General features: G+C 36.4%; 1 protein-coding gene across 3 annotated transcripts in view; it reads right to left on the reverse strand.

Annotated features, from left to right (window-relative positions):
* Nucleotides 1-20,766, reverse strand: part of DIAPH3 (diaphanous related formin 3) — a 550,032-nt gene that overhangs the window by 344,710 nt on the left and 184,556 nt on the right. For all 3 annotated transcript variants that reach the window (XM_060080302.1, XM_060080301.1, XM_060080303.1), the window contains 2 exons: nucleotides 14,823-14,941; nucleotides 12,015-12,079 (listed from right to left, as the gene is read on the reverse strand). In XM_060080302.1, the coding sequence (XP_059936285.1) occupies nucleotides 12,015-12,079; nucleotides 14,823-14,941 (184 nt within the window). The remainder of the gene's footprint in view (nucleotides 1-12,014; nucleotides 12,080-14,822; nucleotides 14,942-20,766) is intronic.

Below are 20,766 nucleotides of genomic sequence, written 5' to 3' on the forward strand. Positions count from 1 at the left end.
GAGGATAAAGTCCATTTTATTTATCATTAATCTTTGGGAAATTAATGATAAATTAGTCTTTCAAAGTCCTTAGTGCAACACTTCGTGGGAGGAAGGCAAATAATAAAATTTGGTGAATCAAATGAGTTTTCTAATTGATACAGCCACTCATCAAAAGTCACCATCCTGTTTTCAAACTTCAACTTGCCATCATCATGACTAAAAACCTCTACTAGCAGAGGTGAATTTAAATAGAGTAGTACTGTTTCATAATCAAGAACAAGTATTTGACTGCCTTTTAAAAATAAAAAAATAATAATAATCATTTAAGAAAATACAAATATTTCACAAATGTAGCCTTGAGAGAGTTAGGGTTGGGCTCAGGGTTAGGATTAGGGTTAGGGGCTCCATACACTGATGGCTTCCAAGTCCCTATCACCAGCTCAGCTTCACATCTGCATTCCAGACTGTAAACCAGTCTATAAATATATTTCCAACTTAATGAACATTTTTCAAGGCTAAGAAAGCATTCCATTTTTTCAAAGCCAATATTATCTTCTTCTCTACAACCTTTGATTTTTGAATACTGCTGTTCCATCTAAAAGATAGCGCATATATCATGACTCCTTTGCTCTTCAACCTTTAGTGGCTTCATTATAAAAGCCACACTCATTAACCTAATATCTAAGTACCCCCTGATATCCGGTTCCATACCATCATTTTCCTTTATTCAATAAATATCTAATAGCATGACTATTATGTGTTTCTCAGAGTAGCAGGGACTAGGGGTACAGAGTTTAAGACAGTATGATCATGGTGTTTAGTAAGCATAGTGTCTGGTGGCAAAGTCAAAGCAAACTAACCACCCAAAATCTATGAAAATTACCAGCAATAAAGAGAGAAAGACTGGAGGCATGTGCATCATTCCTGGAGGAATGATGCTTGATCTCAGGTTTAAAGAACCTGAGTCATTAGCTGAGAAGTGTAGCTTGCATTTCAAATAGAGTAACTAGCACAGAGTGTACATGAATGACAAGCCATCCCCTGTAAGGGGCACAAAAGGAGGTATGAGAACAAATTGCACAGGATGAAGCTGGAGGTAGACAGGAGTGAAACTGTGGAAAGGAATTTCACAATAAACCAAGAAGCTTTTTTCCTTTTTGTAAAAACTAAAAACTGTAGAGAGCTAATAGAGTATTTATCATAAGAAAACAACATAATCAAATTTGCACTTTGGAAAACCCAATCAGCAGCAGTGTGGACAATGGACTGAAAGATAATACTAGAGGCATAGAAATGAGTGTAGAGCTACTGAAGTTATCCAAGCAAGAACTGAAGCCCTTCCTAAATGAAGGTAGAAAATAGGGTAATGGAGAGAAAAGAAAATATATATATATATATATATTAACACAATCCAAAATATTAGTGTCTGACTGAACAAAGGAAATGAGTGAGGGGAATATATCTAACATCACGACATTGTTCTGTTGCTTTGCAAGCCGGCAACAAAGTATTATAATTTGAGGGAATGACATATTTATGGGCAAGAATGATGAATTTGGTTTTGAAGGTATTAAGCTTGAGATACTTATGGGAAATTCAAAATAAATTTATATATGCCTCCAGGACTTCCTTGGTGACGCAGTGGTTAAGAATCCGCCTGCAAATGCAGGGGCATGGGTTCAAGCCCTGGTCCAGGAAGATACCACATGCCACAGAGCAACTAAGCCCGTGTGCCACAACTACTGAGCCTGCACAATAGAGCTTGCATGCCACAACTACTGAGCTCATGTGCCACAACTACTGAAGCCCATGGGCCTAGAGCCTGTGTTCCGCGACACGAGAAGCCACTGCAATGAGAAGGCTGTGCACTGCAATGAAGAGTAGCCCCCGCTCTCCGCAACCAGAGGAAGCCCATGCACAGCAACAAAGACCCAATGCAGCCAAAAATAAAAATAAAAAATAAATTTATTAAAAAGAAAAAATTTACATATGCCTCCTCCTCGGCCATCTCACCTTGTTGCCTCACACTAATCCATCAGGGCTCACATTAGCTCTTACTTCCTTGGGTAAGTCTTCCCTGACCACACAAGATCTATAGGCTTACAAACCACATAGGGTTTTCCTACCACAACAATTATCACACTGTAATACAAAATTATCAAAATGTAGTATCAGACACCTCAATAACACCCATCAACCTGGAAGCTCACTAATAGCAAGAACCTTTTCTATTTTATTCATCACCTTTCCAAAGCTTTATACTTATAATTAAACTCAATAAATATCTGTTGAGTGAAGTCATGAGCCTGTTTCTGTCACACCTTCCTTTATATGTTGTATAACCACATCAATATCATATACTAAAGGTCCTCAATCTCCCAGCCTCAAAAATCTTTGAGAGGTCATTTTCTCTACTCTCCTTTATACGACTGCTCAGCCAATGTCTACTGCTACTTAGCAAGAAATAAAAAACTAAATTCTTAGGAGATTAAGAATGAAGAAGTCTTTTTCACAATATCAATATGTACACTATCCTATCTTATAGGCCTTACAATAAGATGTAAAAGGAAAAAGAATTATTTATAGGAATAAAAATAAAACTATAAAAACAACCAGTCATAATTAGTACACTCAAAGAAAACTTATTAAATTAACTTGACCATACTGAGAGTATCTGTATTACTTACCAAAGAGATAAATTTCTACATCTTTCCCTATAAAATGATCAGACAAAATATAAAGTGTGCTTTAGTATTTTTATATCTATAGTCAAATCACAGTAGCCTTGGGGATAAAATGAATCTCCATTAAAGATGTACTTTATAAAAACTGATATGATAGCCTTCTTCTCCAAAAGAGTTAGCAGAGCAGTATTATGCTTAAAAAGTTACACGCAAAAATGTCAAGAAACACAGTTAAGGTTGAAGTTCTGCTTAATTTCATTCCCTAGGGTAAATGTATTAGTGCAGATGTACAAGAAGGTGGATAACTCAATATTCTCTATGTACTTTCTGACATTTCTAGTCTTCATTTTTCAAATTTATGCACTAAAATAAAGAATGTGTCTAGCAACCATGATAGCTTCCTGCCTAAAGCAAAGTATTTACATGTGTCCTTATAAAGCTATCAGAAAAAAATTCTTGCTGACACATACAAAATGGTATGGCAACAGAAATCTTCTATGGAGCAAAAAATATTTTCTGAGTATACCTAAGACATATAACTGCTGACTAAAAGGAGACAACTAACCTTGAACAAGTTCTTTCTTCTATTTACACGAAAAGCATACAATTTTAAAACAATGTCTTAAGAAAGTTTAACACCAGTCATACATGAATACTGTATACCTAAAAATGATTATAAAAGCAAATGTAGGGGAGACCTTCAAGATGGCAGAGGAATAAGGCATGGAGATCACCTTCCTCCCTACAAATACATCAGAAATACATCTACATGTAGAACAACTCCTACAGAACACCTACTGAACGCTGTCAGAAGACCTCAGACCTCCCAAAGGCAAGAAACTCCCCACGTACCTGGGTAGGGCAAAAGAAAAAACAGAGACAAAAGAATAGGGACAGGACCTGCACCTCTGGGAGGGAGCTGTAAAGGAGGAAAAGTTTCCACACACTGGGAAGCCCCTTCACTGGTGGAGATGGGGAGTGGCGGGGGGGAAGCTTCGGAGCCACGGAGGAGAGCGCAGCAACACGGATGCAGAGGGCAAAGTGGAGAGACTCCCGCACAGAAGATCAGTGCAGACCAGCACTCACCAGCCCGAAAGGCTTGTCTGCTCATCTGCCGGGGCAGGTAGGGGCTGGGAGATGAGGCTCCGGCTTCGGAGGTCAGATCCAAGGGAGGATGGGTTGGCTGCGTAAATGCAGCCTGAAGGGGGCTAGGGGGCCACAGTGAGCCAGGAGGGAGGCCAGGAAAAAGTGTGGACCTGCATGGAGGCAAGACATTGTTTCTGGGTGCATGAGGAGAGGGGATTCAGAGCACCACCTAAACGAGCTCCAGAGACAGGCACAAGCCACAGTTATCAGCGCGGACACCAGAGACAAGCATGAAACGCTAAGGCTGATGCTGCAGCCAACAAGAAGCCTGTGTTCATGCACAGATCACTATCCACACCTCCCCTCCCAGGAGCCTGTGCAGCTCACCACTGCCAGGGTCCCGTGATCCAGGGACAACTTCCCCAGGAGAAAACACGGCTCGCCTCAGGCTGTTGCAACATCCCCAGCCCTCTGCCGCTACAGGCTCCCCCCGCATTCTGTACCCTCCCTCCTCACAGCCTGAGTGAGCCAGAGCCCACGAATCAGCTGCTACTTTAACCTTTCCTGTCTGAGCGAAGAAATGACGCCAGAGGGTGATCTACACGCAGAGGAGAAGCTAATCCAAAGCTGAAACCCAGGAGATGTGCAAACAAAGAAAAGAAAGGGAAATTTCTCCCAGCAGCCTCAGGAGCAGCAGATTATATCTTCACAATCAACTTGATGTAGGTTGCATCTGTGGAATACCTGAATGGACAACGAATCATCCCAAAATTGAGGTGGTGAACTTTGGGAGCAAATGTAGACTTGAGGTTTGCTTTCTGCATCTAATTCGTTCCTGGTTTTATGTTTATCTTAGCTTAGTATTTAGAGTTTATTATCATTGGTAGATTTGTTTATTGATTTGGTTGCTCTCTTCCTCCCTTTTTTTCTTTTTTTATATATAGATATATTTTTTTTCTCCTTTTTCTCTTTTTTCTTAGTGTGTATGTGTATGCTCTTTGTGTGATTTTGTCTGTATAGCTTTGCTTTTAGCATTTCTCCTAGAGTTATGTCTGTCCATTTTTTTTTTAACTATAGTTTTTAGCGCTTGTTATCATTGGTGGATTTGTTTTTCAGTTTTGGTTACTCTCTTCTTTCTTTCTTCTTTCTATTACTTTTTAACTTTTTATTTTTAATAATTTTTTTAATTCTTTTATTTTATTTTATTTTATTTTATTTTTCTCTTTCTATTTTTCTCCCTTTGCTTCTGAGCAGTGTGGATGACAGGGTCTTAGTGCTCCGGCCGGATGTCAGGCCTGCGTCCCTAAGGTGGGAAAGCCAAGTTCAGGACATTGGTCCAGCAGAGAACTCCCGTCTCCATGTAATATCAAACAGCGAAAGCTCTCCAGGAGATCTCGATCTTAATGCTAAAACCCAGCTCCAGTCAACAACCAGCAAGCTACAGTGCTGGACACCCTATGCCAAACAACTAGCAAGACAGGAACACAACCCCATCCATTAGCAGAGAGGCTGCCTAAAATCATAATAAGGTCACAGACACCCCAAAACACACGACCAGACACAGTCCTGCAAAACAGAAAGACAAGATCCAGCCTCATCCACCAGAAAACAGGCAGTAGTCCCCTCCACCAGGAAGTCTACACAACCCACTGAAACAACCTTAGCCACTGGGGTCAGAAACCAAAAACAACGGGAACTACGAACCTGCAGCCTGCGAAAAGGAGACCCCAAACACTAAGATAAGCAAAATGAGAAGACAGAGAAACACACAGCAGATGAAGGAGCAAGGTAAAAATCCATCAGACCACACAAATGAAGAGGAAATAGGCAGTTTACCTGAAAGAGAATTCAGAGTAATGATAGTAAAGATAATCCAAAATCTTGGAAATAGAATGGAGAAAATAAAAGAAATGTTTAAAAAGGACCAAGAAGAACTAAAGAGCAAACAAACAATGATGAACAACACAATAAATGAAATTAAAAATTCTCTAGAAGGAATCAATAGCAGAATAACTGAGGTAGAAGAATGGAGAAGTGACCTGGAATATGAAATAGTGGAAATAACTACTGAAGAGAAGAATAAAGAAAAAAGAATGAAAAGAATTGAGGACAATCTCAGAGATCTCTGGGACAACATTAAATGGACCAATATTCGAATTATACGGGTCCAAGAAGAAGAAAAGAAAAAGAAAGGATTTGAGAAAATATTTGAAGAGATTATAGTTGAAAATTTCACTAAAAAGGGAAAGGAAATAGTCAATCAAGGCCAGGAAGCACAGATAATCCCATACAGGATAAATCCAAGGAGAAACACGCCAAGACATATAATAAACTATCAATTATTAAATACAAGGAACAAATATTAAAAGCAGCAAAGGAAAAACAACAAATAACACACAAGGGAATGCCCATAAGGTTAACAGCTGATCTTTCAGCAGAAACTCTGCAAGCCAGAAGGGAATGGCAGGACATATTTAAAGTGATTAAAGGGGAAAACCTACAACCAAGATTACTGTACCCAGGAAAGATCTCAATCAGATTCAATGCAGAAATTAAAACCTTTATAGACAAGCAAAGGCTAAGAGAATTCAGCACCACCAAACCAGCTTTACAACAAATGCTAAAGGAACTTCTCTAGGCAGGAAACACAAGAGAAGGAAAAGACCTACAATAACAAACCCAACTCAATTAATAAAATGGTAATAGGAACATACATATCAATAATTACCTTAAATGTAAATGGATTACTTGCTCCAACCAAAACACAGACTGGCTGAATGGATACGAAAGAAGACCCGAATATATGCTGTAAAAGAGACCGACTTCAGACCTAGGGACACATACAGACTGAAAGTGAGGGGATGGAAAAGATATTCCATGCAAATGGAAATCAAAAGAAAGCTGGAGTACCAATTTTCATATCACACAAAATGGACTTTAAAATAAAGACTATTACAAGAGACAAAGAAGGACATGACATAATGATCAAGGGATCAATCCAAGAAGAAGGTATAACAATTGTAAATATTTATGCACCCAGCATGAGAGAACCTCAATACATAAGGCAAATGCTAACAGACATAAAAGGAGAAATCAACAGTAAGAAAATCATAGTAGGGAAGTTAACAACCCACTTTCACCAATGGACCTATCATCCAAAATGAAAATAAATAACAAAACACAAGCTTTATAAGATACATTAAATAAGATGGATTTAATTGATATTTATAGGACATTCCATCCAAAAACAACACAATGCACATTCTTCTCAAGTGCTCATGGAACATTTTCCAGGATAGATCATACCCTGGGTCACAAATCAAGCCTTGGTAAATTTAAGAAAATTGAAATTCCATCAAGTATCTTTTCCGATCACAACGCTATGAGACTACATATCACTTACAGGAAAAAATCTGTAATAAATACAAACACATGGAGGCTAAACAATACACTCCTTAATAATAACCAAGAGATCACTGAAGAAATCAAAAAGGAAATCAAAAATACCTAGAAACAAAGGAAAATGAAAACACGCCAACCCAATACCTAAGGAATGCAGCAAAAGCAGTTCTCAGGGAAGTTTATAGCAATACAATTCTACCTCAAGAAACAAGAAATATCTCAAATAAACAACCTAACCTTACACCTAAAGCAATTAGAGAAAGAAGAACAAAAAACCCTCAAAGTTAGCAGAAGGAAAGAAATCATAAGGATCAGATCAGAAATAAACAAAAAAGAAATGAAAGAAACAATAGAAAAGATCAATAAAACTAAAAGCTCGTTCCTTGAGAAGATAAACAAAATTGATAAACCATTAGCCAGACTCATCAAGAAAAAAAGGGATACGACTCAAATCAATAGAATTAGAAAGAAAAAAGAAGTAACAACTCACAATGAAGAAATATAAAGGATCATGAGAGATTACTACAAGCAGCTATATGCCAATGAAATGGACAACCTGAAAGAAATGGAGAAATTCTTAGAAAAGTACAACCTTCCGAGACTGAACCAGGAAGAAATAGAAAACACGAACACACCAGTCACAAGCACTGAAATTGAGACTGATTTAAAATCTTCCAACAAACCAAAGCCCACAACCAGAGGGCTTCACAGGTGAATTCTATCAAGCATTTATAGAGCTAACTCTTATCCTTCTAAAACTCCTCCAAAATATAGCAGAGGGAGGAACACTCCCAAACTCATTCTACTAGGCCACCATCACCCTGAAACCAACGCAAGACAAAGATGTCACAAAGAAAGAAAACTATAGGCCAATATCACTGATGAACATAGATGCAAAAGTCCTCAACAAAATGCTAGCAAATGAATCCAACAGCATGTTAAATGGATCATACACCATGATCAAGTGGTGTTTATCCCAGGAATGCAAGAATTCTTCAATATATGCAAATCAATCAATGTGATAAACCATATTAACAAATTGAAGGAGGAAAACCACATGATAATCGTAACAGATGCAGATAAAGCTTTTGACAAAATTCAATACCAATTTACGATAAAAACTCTCTGGAAAGTAGGCACAGAGGGAACCTACCTCAACATAATAAACACCATATATGACAAACCCACCACAAGTAGCATACCCAATTGTGAAAAACTGAAAGCATTTCCACTAAGATCAGGAACTAGACAAGGATGTTCACTCTCGCCACTCTTAACATAGCTTTGGAAGTCCTAGCCACAGCAAGCAGAGAAGAAAAAGAAATAAAAGGAATACAAATTGGAAAAGAAGTAAAACTGTCACTGTTTGCAGATGACATGATACTATACATAGAGAATCCTAAAGATGCCACCCGAAAACTACTAGAACTAACCAATGAATCTGGTAAGGTTGCAGCATACAAAATTAATGCACAAAATCTCTGGCATTCCTATACATCTACAACAAAAAATTAGTAAGTGAAATTAAGGAAACAATCCCATTTACCATTGCAACAAAAAGAATAAAATACCTAGGAATAAACCTACTTAAGGAGATAAAAGACCTCTATGCAGAAAATTATAAGACACTGATGAAAGAAATTGAAGATAATACAAACAGATGGAGAGATATACCATGTACTTGGATTGGAGGAAGCAACATTGTCAAAATGATGATACTACCCAAAACAATATACAGATTTAATGCAATCTCTATCAAAGTAGCAACGGCATTTTTCACAGAACTAAAACAAAAAATGTCACAATTTATATGGAAAGACAAAAGCCCCGAATAGCCAAAGCAATCTTGAGAAAGAAAAACGGAGCTAGAGGAATCAGGCTCCCTGACTTCAGACTCTACTGCAAAGCTACAGTAATCAAGACAGTATGGTACTGGCACAAAAAAGAAATATAGATCAATGGAACAGGATAGAAAGCCCAGACATAAACTCCCGTCCATATGGTCACCTTATTTTTGATAAAGGAGGCAAGAATATACAATGGAGAAAAGACAGCCTCTTCAATAAGTGGTGCTGGGAAAACTGGACAGCTACATGTAAAAGAATGAAATTGGAACACTCCCTAACACCATACACAAAAATAAACTCAAAATGGATTAAAGACCTAAATGTAAGGCCAAACACTATAAAACTCTTAGAGGAAAACATAGGCAGAACACTCTATGACGTAAATCACAGCAAGATCCTTTTTGATGCACCTCCTACAGAAATGGAAATACAAACAAAAATAAACAAATGGGACCTAATGCAACTTAAAAGCTTTTGCACAGCAAAGGAAACAATAAACAAGACAAAAAGACAACCCTCAGAATGGGAGAAAATATTTGCAAATGAAGCAACTGGCAAAGGATTAATCTCCAAAATATACAAGCAGCTCATGGAGCTCAATATCAAAAAAACGAGCAACCCAATCCAAAATTGGGCAGAAGATCTAAATAGACATTTCTCCAAAGAAGACATACAGATGGCCAAGAGGCACATGAAAAACTGCTCAACGTCACTAATTATTAGAGAAATGCAAATCAAAACTACAATGAGGTATCACCTCACACTGGTCAGAATGGCCATCATCAGAAAATCTACAAACAATAAATGCTGGAGGGAGTGTGGAGAAAAGGGAACCCTCTTGCACTGTTGGTGGGAATGTAAATTGATACAGCCACTATGGAGAACAGTATGGAGATTCCTAAAACACTAAAAATAGAACTACCATATGACCCAGCAATCCCACTCCTGGGCATATACCCTGAGAAAACCATAATTCAAAAAGAGTCATGTACCAGAGTGTTCACTGCAGTTCTATTTACAATAGCCAGGACACGGAAGCAACCTAAGTGTCCATCGACAGATGAATGGATAAAGAAGATGTGGCACATATATACAATGGAATATTATTCAGCCATAAAAAGAAACGAAATTGAGTTATTTGTAGTGAGGTGGATGGACCTAGATTCTGTCATACAGAGTGAAGTCAGAAAAACAAATACCATATGCTAACACATATATATGGAATCTAAAAAATAATAATAATGGTCATGAAGAACCTAGGGGCAAGATAGGAATAAAGACACAGACTTACTAGAGAATGGACTTGAGGACACGGGGAGGGGGAAGGGTAAGCTGGGACAAAGTGAGAGATTGGCATGGACTTACATGTACTACCAAATGTAAAATAGATAGCTAGTGGGAAGCAGCCGCATAGCACAGGGAGATCAGCTCGGTGCTTTTTGACCACCTAGAGGGGTGGGATAGGGAGGGTTGGAGAGAGACACAATAGGCAGGAGATATGGGGATATATGTATATGTATAGCTGATTCACTTTGTTATAAAGCAGAAACTAACACACCATTGTAAAGCAATTATACTCCATAAAGATGTTAAAAAAAAAAAAAGGAAATGTAAAGTATCTGGGATGTATTCAAATCAAACACTTGAAAGTTTGCTACTACTTTCCCACTATGAATTCAAGTATTTCCGGAGCTTGGAATACAGAGTTAGTGGGGTGAAAAGTCACCATACAACACAAACATCTATCAACTGGAACACTCATGACACTTAATTTAAAGGATCTATTAATTTGTTTCCCCCTGTAAACTAAGTTGCTTCACAGCAATGGCGATATCATATCCACAGCTGTAATCCAAGCCTGCAGCCAAAGGCCTGGGAGATAATATCCTCTCACTAAGTATTTGGTGAAACTTAGGACTTCTTGGACAGGATACTTACAAAGTTTTTCATAAGTTACAAATAACTTATGAAAGTATCTACCATTTGCAAGTTATGTTTTATCTTAAAAGTCTATAAAAAAAATGTACAATTCTCTCAAGATTCATTTAGGGCCTGACACATCAAAAATGTAGACTCTCTGGCATAGTGCCTAACTCAGTGTAAATGTTCCTTTTGTATGTTTTCATTGAGGTGGTGGTAGTAGTAATTAACATGATTCCTTGAATGTGAGGAACCAGCCCTAAGAATTCAAATCAGAGTAACTACTTAAAATGTAAAGAATCCAACAACAACAAAAAATAATAAAATTTAAAAGTAAAATTTTAAAAACAGAGAAAAAGTCTAATAGATACCCATTAAGTAGAGATAAAAGGCACAAAAGAGTACCTTAAAGAAAAGTGGGGAATGGCTAGATGGTCAGCAATACTATTGGCCAGAAACAAATGAAACTGCTGACATTCAGTATTTTTTTATCTATGAAAATGACAATTTTATGTGGTTCCTCTTAGTCTAATGAAGTAAATTTAATCAAAACAGAAAGCAAGTTAAACTTTTTCTCTTAAAATTTTTAGACATAATTTCATTCTAAAGGGCCTGAATTATATGATGTCTTGAGAAATACTCCAATCTTAAAATGCTGACTCTATACATTGTCAATCATTTATTCATTCAACTCATTCAAAGAATATGTTTTAGTTCTCAGTCCAGGAATTGTTCTAGGTGCCAGGATAGTGAATAAAGCAAACACAAATCCCTCATAAAGTTTATTCCAGAGGGAGAAATAGACAAGACATTTGCATATACACACACAGATACCTAAATGATGCAATATGTCAGATGGTGATAAATACAACAGTAGAAAAACAAGAAAAGAAGCACAGGGAGGGTCAGAGTAGGGAGTGGGTAGTTTAAATGTTTAAATATAATGGTCCAGGAAGTCCTCCTCAGAGAATGGCATTTGTGCAGATACCTGAAGGAGGTAAAGAAGGAAGTGAGAAGAAGGCAGAGTCCATGAGGCAGAAGCAGAGCTGCAGGAGCCCCCATACAGTCTTGCAAAGTTAGTCAAATTACTTACTTTCTTGTTAAGTTCTAATACTTTCTCTTCATACTCTTCTAGTTTCACCCGATCTATGCAAATATCTAAAATGGCAATGACAAAATTTTTCTTAAATTCATTGTTACTTTAAAAGTTTAGAAAGAAAAAAATCATAGAGAAAAATTAGAAATAGTGTCAGTAATAAAATAAACAAAATGGTGAAACATATAAGTTTGGAATGGAGAAGGATTTTCTAAGCATGATACCAAGGTCACAAAATATAAGGAGAAAGATAAACCCAATTACAATTCTAACCTTGTATTAGGCAAAAGGAGGAGGGAGTTCAACTGTAACATACAATACTGAAGGGTTGCTATCCTCAATTCATAAATATTTTGAAAAAAGTGAGGATAGTCAATACCAACTAGGAAAATGTGCAATAGTAATGAGCAGAAAATTAGGAATAAGAAAATTAAAAATTGCTAAATCGTAAGAACAGATACTTGATTTTCCCTAGCAATATGAAAATATAAAAAGTTTTAATGAGAAATAAGCAGATTAAATGATCCCTAATGTTGAGTATTGGAGATAGCACAGGGAACCCTACTCTCCTAAAAACAGTGGAAGTATAATTAAGGAACTTTGCTGATGAGAAACTATGCAATATGTACTAAAACTTAAAATTAATATTTTCTTTCAACCAGTAATGTATTTCTAGGACTTCGCCTTTAAGCAAGAATATTCATTAAAATATTATGTTAGCAAAAAACTGCAAATAACTTAAATGTCACCAATAATAGATTGACTAATAAACTCTGATATGTATCCACATGATGGGATACTTTGCAGGAGAAGTAATTCATATTATGAATGAATTCATTATGGATGTCTCATGAATGTCCTGTATCACTTCTTTCTTTTTTTAATGAAAGTAATAATGAACATGGTTTAAGAAAATATATCACAGAACAAGTTAGGAGAAGCAAAAGTCAACCAAATCATTGCACCCAAAACTCAGTCCCGCTTCCTAAATGCTTCCTCTTACAGCTCTGGTGATTAGCTTCCTAACTCTAAATAAAGTGTGTGCACCATTATTTTCTGATTTAACTATTTAGGACATTATAGATAACTTCCTACTATGAAATAAGAAAACACTGTTTCCCATATAATCCCAATTTTTGATAATTTTACTTTCATTTGGTTGGCTCTGTAGCACTAAATTAATACTTAATCCTCTGATTCCTGTTGCACAGACAGCATCTCTTGAATCCCTCTTTTAATATATGGAGTTATCTGTGCCCTATACTTTCCAATATCTGCCTCCCCCACTGTCTTCTCTCACCTAAGCGTGTAAATACAGGGGCACTCTCTTCTGTACTTAAGTCTTCTGTATTGTATCTATAAGTTTATTCTAAACATTTACAATAAATAAACACAATGAACTTACTATAACTATGTAGCATGTTTCACTTATATAGCCAAGAAGTATTCAAAGATTATATAGTATTTCCTTCTCAAGAATTCAATGTCAAAACCTCTCACCTACTCAAGAAAAAATATTCCTAATGTCCAGGTAGAAAAAGTTTTCTCTTCAGACACTATTCAGAATCATTCCACATTTTAGTTTGCTACATATTTAGAGCATATTTTTCTTCATTTCTACGTCCCTCCCACCCCCAGGAACTCCTAATTTCTTCTCTCCTGCAGAGAGAAACACGTATTCACTTTATCAGTCTCACTAGTATTATCTACTCTTTTCTCATTCTACACATTCCACACTTCTTCCTGAACTCAAATATTATATGAAGAAAAAACAACTTCATGCAAATAATAGATATTCCTTTTTAATGCTAAACCAAGATTTGACATATGGTAACTTCTTAAACATTAGTTACAATGTGGAATCGGGTATGATGTCAATGACCATTTTGTACTCTGTTACTTTTAAATCATTTAGACACATCAAGCCCCAGTCATTTGGGAAAGAGTGGTTTGCAGAGTCATGCAGATCCTCCAAATGGTGACACATCTCATCATACAATATCAAAATAATCAGATAGGGTAATACCACCACTGATCTCATCAGAAAAAAATTTAGAACTGCAAAGCTGCCAAGATGATGGTAGCAAGTACAAGTTTTCCAAAACTCAAATATTTACTTGAATATTCCAATTTTATCATTGGTAACATATTCTATAATTTTCATTGAAGTTACAGACACATTTTACTTCATTTTTAGGAAAGTGTGTGCCAAACACTCACATCTGAGTAGCTACAATTTGTATGATGATCCTTTTTTCAAAGTTCAAAAAAAAAAAGCAGGCATTTCAGCTGGCAACTCAGACGATTACACAAGTATTTCCTATTGGACTCTGGTTTGCAGCACAAGTGATTCACACACACAATATATTGAATATTGAATATATTCACACAGAATATTGAAATGATGTGTGTGCAAAGGTAAATATTTAATAAAATTAACATTTTTTTAGCTCTTTATCAAGGACATTCTTAAATAAAAAATGGTACTTTTTTTGTTTCATTTCTTTTGTTTTACTGAGAATAAAGAATCCCATGGCTACAAATACAGTTTGGTGCCACTGCCTTGCTTCACAACAAAGTACCAGCAGTTTTCCCAATATTGCTCTGAAAATATCAACAGAGTAGAAATGGCAAATAACTGTCTCAGTATTGTTATGAAAATAGTTTTGACTATTAGGACCTCCTGAAAAGGTATCCAGGACGCTCTGGAGTCTACAGCTCACACTGTGAGAAACAACACTCTAGCACTAACCCATGGGTAAGGGACATAAGGTATTTTCATTTAAATAACAGAGAAACACTCACCAACAAACTGACTTAAATCTAAGTCTAGTCTTTTCCGATATGTGAAGTCTGGGTCCATCCCATCTCTATGCAGTACAATCTGGGATACACACTCATCAATTAATTTGAAGTACTGTTGCCTAGAACCAAGGAAAAGAATAAATGTACACTCTATTAGTGTAACTTTACATCAAAACAAAGTATTTCAGTAGCTTGATTTCTACCTTCAATAATATACAATTGTATAGTTTCAAAAGTTGACATATAGATTTAACATGGGAGTGAGAGTAAATACAACTGCCACTTTCCTTCTAATGATTTTAACACATTATATTTTTTATGATCTTTTAGCTATAAATACAGTGTGCTTTAAAGATCATTTTCTTGCAAAAGTCAGAATCTTGACTTAATTAGTAGGCAGTAAGAAAGAGAATATTAAAATGAAGTGATATGTACTTAAAAGCAGTCCTCAGCAGAGATCATCAACCTATCACTGTACCATACTGAAAGAGCTACCATTAATTCATTTTATTAATACAAACCAAAAGATATATTTTCTAAAAAATTATCTGGAAGGTTCTTAAAACCATACAGTTCACTGTTTTTAGAATGTTTGTTAGACTGTGAATTATAAACAATATCAAATGAATGTTCCTTACTCAAAAGAAAGCTAGAAAACTTCAGTATAACAATTTTTGTCCAAAATTTAAATTTAATTAAAATCCCCAATTAGGCTTCATGTGTTAGTACAATTAAGTTCAATCCACCTGTGTTAGTAATAAGCTAAAAAACATCCCTTAAAACTCAAGCCAACAAACATGAAAGAAATATCCAGAAGATTTTAAAAACAAAACCAAAACTACAGTGGTAGAAAGAGTGATAGAGAGGGTAGGTAATATTCTAATGAATACAGTCCTCCATCTGAACCACCACTTAGGACTATTTCTTCTCAATGACTTTTTGCACAGTTTTCCTCTCCAACCCCTCCTCACCACGTATGTGACGATGCCTACAGCTACTTGAGATTTCCTTCCCTGTATACTATGACCTACTGCCCTGGACCTATTTACCTGGTACCTAATAAACCATCCATTATGCTGAACAAAATTCACTACAGCTTAACATTAGCAAATAAGACAATGTTCATTAATTGTCACAGAGTAAAAATATTCAAGACACAGTGTTCTTGGATACAAATTAAAGCAAGAAGGTATTATCAATGCTTTCCTCAATTTTCTCAACTTCTTTCAATGAAATAATCTCCCATTCCCTAATATTTTAGCTATAATAACCACATTTACACTTGAGGTACATAAATTGCACACACGTTTCTATCTATCACATTTAAAAACTGAGATGATGCACTCTGTCCCTTTTTTACTCTTATTTAATGTTATCTTGATGTTGTTTTAATAAAAACATGTCTTAAATTAACACAAGCTATTGTGTATAATTTTTTAAAAAAACATAATGTCATTAAGTGTTTTCTCACTTCCACCACCCTAAATTATGAGCTCATTTATAATGTAGCTGAAAATTCATGCAAAAACTCTTTCAGTAAGGCAATACTAGTAAAGAACAATGTACTTCTGGATTCCAGAAATGTAAATCTAGAAAATAATCTCTATGAGTGATATTGATAAGGTAGTGAATATGTCAAAGGAATATGTAACCAATCTAATTAAGGGATAAAAATAAGTGCCATTACTTCATTAGTAAAAGTCATTTTTGTTGGAGAATATTTTGAAATCACCTTCACTTTCTCTGCAGTTTTTTTTTTCTACCAAATATCAGAAATTATCTCCCATGCACATTCAACTAACATGCTATTTTGCACACAATAAGCCATTAATAATGTGTTACAGAATTGAATTTGATCTTCCATCCACCTTCCAATTATCTTACTGCACTTGATTTTTCTTGCGGACCTTTGATGTACATTCTCCGATTGAGTTCCATTTCACTAAAATTTCCTTTGGTTCCAGATGTGAAAGTAAGCAAAGATTTTAATTTTCCTATCCACTAATTCTTTTAAATGACAATATTTTGCATTCTACAATGAAAATTAACTTATAAAAAACTTCAAAAGTTATATTTATTAATGTCAATATTAATTTTTTTTTATTTCACAAATTTAATCAGTTATACATATACATATGTTCCCATATCCCCTCCCTTTTGCGTCTCCCTCCCGCCCTCCCTATCCCACCCCTCCAGGAGGTCACAAAGCACCAAGCTGATCTCCCTGTGCTATGCGGCTGCTTCCCACTAGCTATCTACCTTACGTTTGGTAGTGTATATATGTCCATGCCGCTCTTTCGCTTTGTCACAGCTTACCCTTCCCGCTCCCCATATCCTCAAGTCCATTCTCTAGTAGGTCTGTGTCTTTATTCCTGTCTTACCCCTATGTTCTTCATGACATTTCCTTTTCTTAAATTCCATATATATGTGTCAGCATACAGTATTTGTCTTTCTCCTTCTGACTTACTTCACTCTGTATGACAGACTCTAGGTCCAACCACCTCATTACAAATAGCTCAATTTCGTTTCTTTTTATGGCTGAGTAATATTCCATTGTATATATGTGCCACATCTTCTTTATCCATTCATCCGATGATGGACACTTAGGTTGTTTCCATCTCCGGGCTATTGTAAATAGGGCTGCTATGAACATTTTGGTACATGACTCTTTTTGAATTATGGTTTTCTCAGGGTATATGCCCAGTAGTGGGATTGCTGGGTCATATGGTAGTTCTATTTGTAGTTTTTTAAGGAACCTCCATACCGTTCTCCATAGTGGCTGTACCAATTCACATTCCCACCAGCAGTGCAAGAGTGTTTCATTTTTTCCACATCCTCTCCAGCATTTATTGTTTCTAGATTCTTTGATGATGGCCACTCTGACTGGTGTGAGATGATATCTCATTGTAGTTTTGATTTGCATTTCTTTTGAGTTTGAGAAGGATAGGTGTTAGCTCTTCTCTAAATGCTTGATAGAATTCGCCTGTGAAGCCATCTGGTCCTGGGCTTTTGTTTGTTGGAAGATTTTTTATCACAGTTTCAATTTCAGTGCTTGTGATTGGTCTGTTCATATTTTCTATTTCTTCCTGACTCAGTCTTGGCAGGTTGTGCATTTCTAAGAATGTGTCCATTTCTTCCAGGTTGTCCATTTTATTGGCATAGAGTTGCTTGTAATAATCTCTCATGATCTTTTCTATTTCTGCAGTGTCAGTTGTTACTTCTCCTTTTTCATTTCTAATTCTATTGATTTGAGTCCTCTCCCTTTTTTTTCTTGATGAGTCTGGCTAATGGTTTATCAATTTTGTTTATCTTCTCAAAGAACCAGCTTTTAGTTTTATTGATCTTTGCTATCGTTTCCTTCATTTCTTTTTCATTTATTTCTGATCTGATTTTTATGATTTCTTTCTTTCTGCTAACTTTGGGATGTTTTTGTTCTTCTTTCTCTAATTGCTTTAGGTGCAAGGTTAGGTTGTTTATTCGAGATGTTTCCTGTTTCTTAAGGTAGGATTGTATTGCTATAAACTTCCCTCTTAGAACTCCTTTTGCTGCATCCCATAGGTTTTGGGTCGTCGTGTCTCCATTGTCATTTGTCTCTAGGTATTTTTTAATTTCCTTTTTGATTTCTTCAGTGATCACTTCGTTATTAAGTAGTGTATTGTTTAGCCTCCATGTGTTTGTATTTTTTACAGCTCTTTTCCTGTGTTTGATATGTAGTCTCATAGCATTGTGGTCGGAAAAGATACTTGATACAATTTCAATTTTCTTAAATTTACCAAGGATTGATTTGTGACCTAAGATATGATCTATCCTGGAGAATGTTCCATGAGCACTTGACAAAAATGTGTATTCTGTTGTTTTTGGATGGAATGTCCTATAAATATCAATTAAGTCCATCTTGTTTAATGTATCATTTAAAGCTTGTATTTCCTTATTTATTTTCATTTTGGATGATCTGTCCATTGGTGAAAGTGGGGTGTTAAAGTCCCCTACTATGAGTGTGTTACTGTCGATTTCCCCTTTTATGGCTGTTAGTATTTGCCTTATGTATTGAGGTGCTCCTATGTTGGGTGCATAAATATTTACAATTGTTATATCTTCTTCTTGGATCGATCCCTTGATCATTATGTAGTGTCCTTCTTTGTCTCTTCTAATAGTCTTTATTTTAGTCTATTTGGTCTGATATGAGAATTGCTACTCCAGCTTTGTTTTGGTTTCCATTTGCATGGAATATCTTTTTCCACCCCCTTACTTTCAGTCTGTATGTGTCGATAGGTCTGAAGTGGGTCTCTTGTAGACAGCATATATATGGGTCTTGTTTTTGTATCCATTCAGCCAATCTGTGTCTTTTGGTGGGAGCATTTAGTCCATTTACATTTAAGGTAATTATTGATATGTATGTTCCTATTCCCATTTCCTTAATTGCTTTGGGTTCGTTATTGTAGTTCTTTTCCTTCTGTTGTGTTTCTTGCCTAGAGAAGTTCCTTTAGCATTTGTTGTAAAGCTGGTTTGGTGGTGCTGAACTCTCTCAGTTTTTGCTTGTCTGTAAACGTTTTAAATTCTCCATCAAATCTGAATGAGATCCTTGCTGGGTAGAGTAATCTTGGTTGCAGGTTTTTCTCCTTCATCACTTTAATTATGTCCTGCCACTCCCTTCTGGCTTGTAGAGTTTCTGCTGAGAGATCAGCTGTTATCCTGATGGGGATTCCCTTGTGTGTTATTTGTTGTTTTTGCCTTGCTGCTTTTAATATGATTTCTTTGTGTTTAATTTTTGACAGTTTGATTAATATGTGTCTTGGCGTATTTCTCCTTGGATTTATTCTTTATGGGACTCTCTGTGCCTCCTGGACTTGATTCACTATTTCCTTTCCCATATTAGGGAAGTTTTCAACTATAATCTCTTCAAATATTTTCTCAGTCCCTTTCTTTTTCTCTTCTTCTTCTGGAACCCCTATAATTCGAATGTTGGTGCGTTTAATGTTGTCCCAGAGGTCTCTGAGACTGTCCTCTGTTCTTTTCATTCTTTTTTCTTTATTTTGCTCTGCAGCTGTTATTTCCACTATTTTATCTTCCACCTCACTTATCCGTTCTTCTGCCTCAGTTATTCTGCTATTGATCCCATCTAGAGTATTTTTCATTTCATTTATTGTGTTTTTAATCGATGATTGATTCATCTTTAGTTCTTCTAGGTCCTTGTTAACTGTTTCTTACATTTTGTCTATTCTATTTCCAAGATTTTGGATCTTGGAAATACAATCTTGGATCATCTTTACTATCATTATTCTGAATTCTTTTTCAGGTAGACTGCCTATTACCTCTTCATTTGTTAGGTCTGGTGGGTTTTTATCTTGCTCCTTCTCCTGCTGTGTGTTTTTCTGTCTTCTCATTTTCCTTATGTTACTGTGTTTGGGGTCTCCTTTTTGCAGGCTGCAGGTTCGTAGTTCCCGTTGTTTTTGGTGTCTGTCCCCAGTGGCTAAGGTTGGTTTAGTGGGTTGTGTAGGCTTCCTGGTGGAGGGGAGTAGTGCCTGTGTTCTGGTGGATGAGGCTGGATCTTGTCTTTCTGGTGGGCAGGTCCACGTCTAGTGCTGTGTTTTGGGGTGTCTGCAGACTTTTTATGATTTTAGGCAGCCTCTCTGCTAATGGATGGCGTTGTGTTCCTGTCTTGCTAGTTGTTTGGCATAGAGTGTCCAGCACTGTAGCTTGCTGGTCGTTGAGTGAAGCTGGGTGCTGGTGTTGAGATGGAGACCTCTGGAAGATTTTCGCCGTTTGATATTATGTGGAGCTGGGAGGTCTCTTGTGGACCAGTGTCCTGAAGTTGGCTCTCCCACCTCAGAGGCACAGTACTGACTCCTGGCTCCTCAGTTTGGGATGATTTGTTGTCTATTCATGTATTCCACAGATGCAGGGTACATCAAGTTGATTGTGGAGCTTTAATCTGCTGCTTCTG

Source organism: Mesoplodon densirostris, chromosome 17 (assembly GCF_025265405.1).
Source record: "Mesoplodon densirostris isolate mMesDen1 chromosome 17, mMesDen1 primary haplotype, whole genome shotgun sequence".
NCBI classification, from domain to species: domain Eukaryota; kingdom Metazoa; phylum Chordata; class Mammalia; order Artiodactyla; family Ziphiidae; genus Mesoplodon; species Mesoplodon densirostris.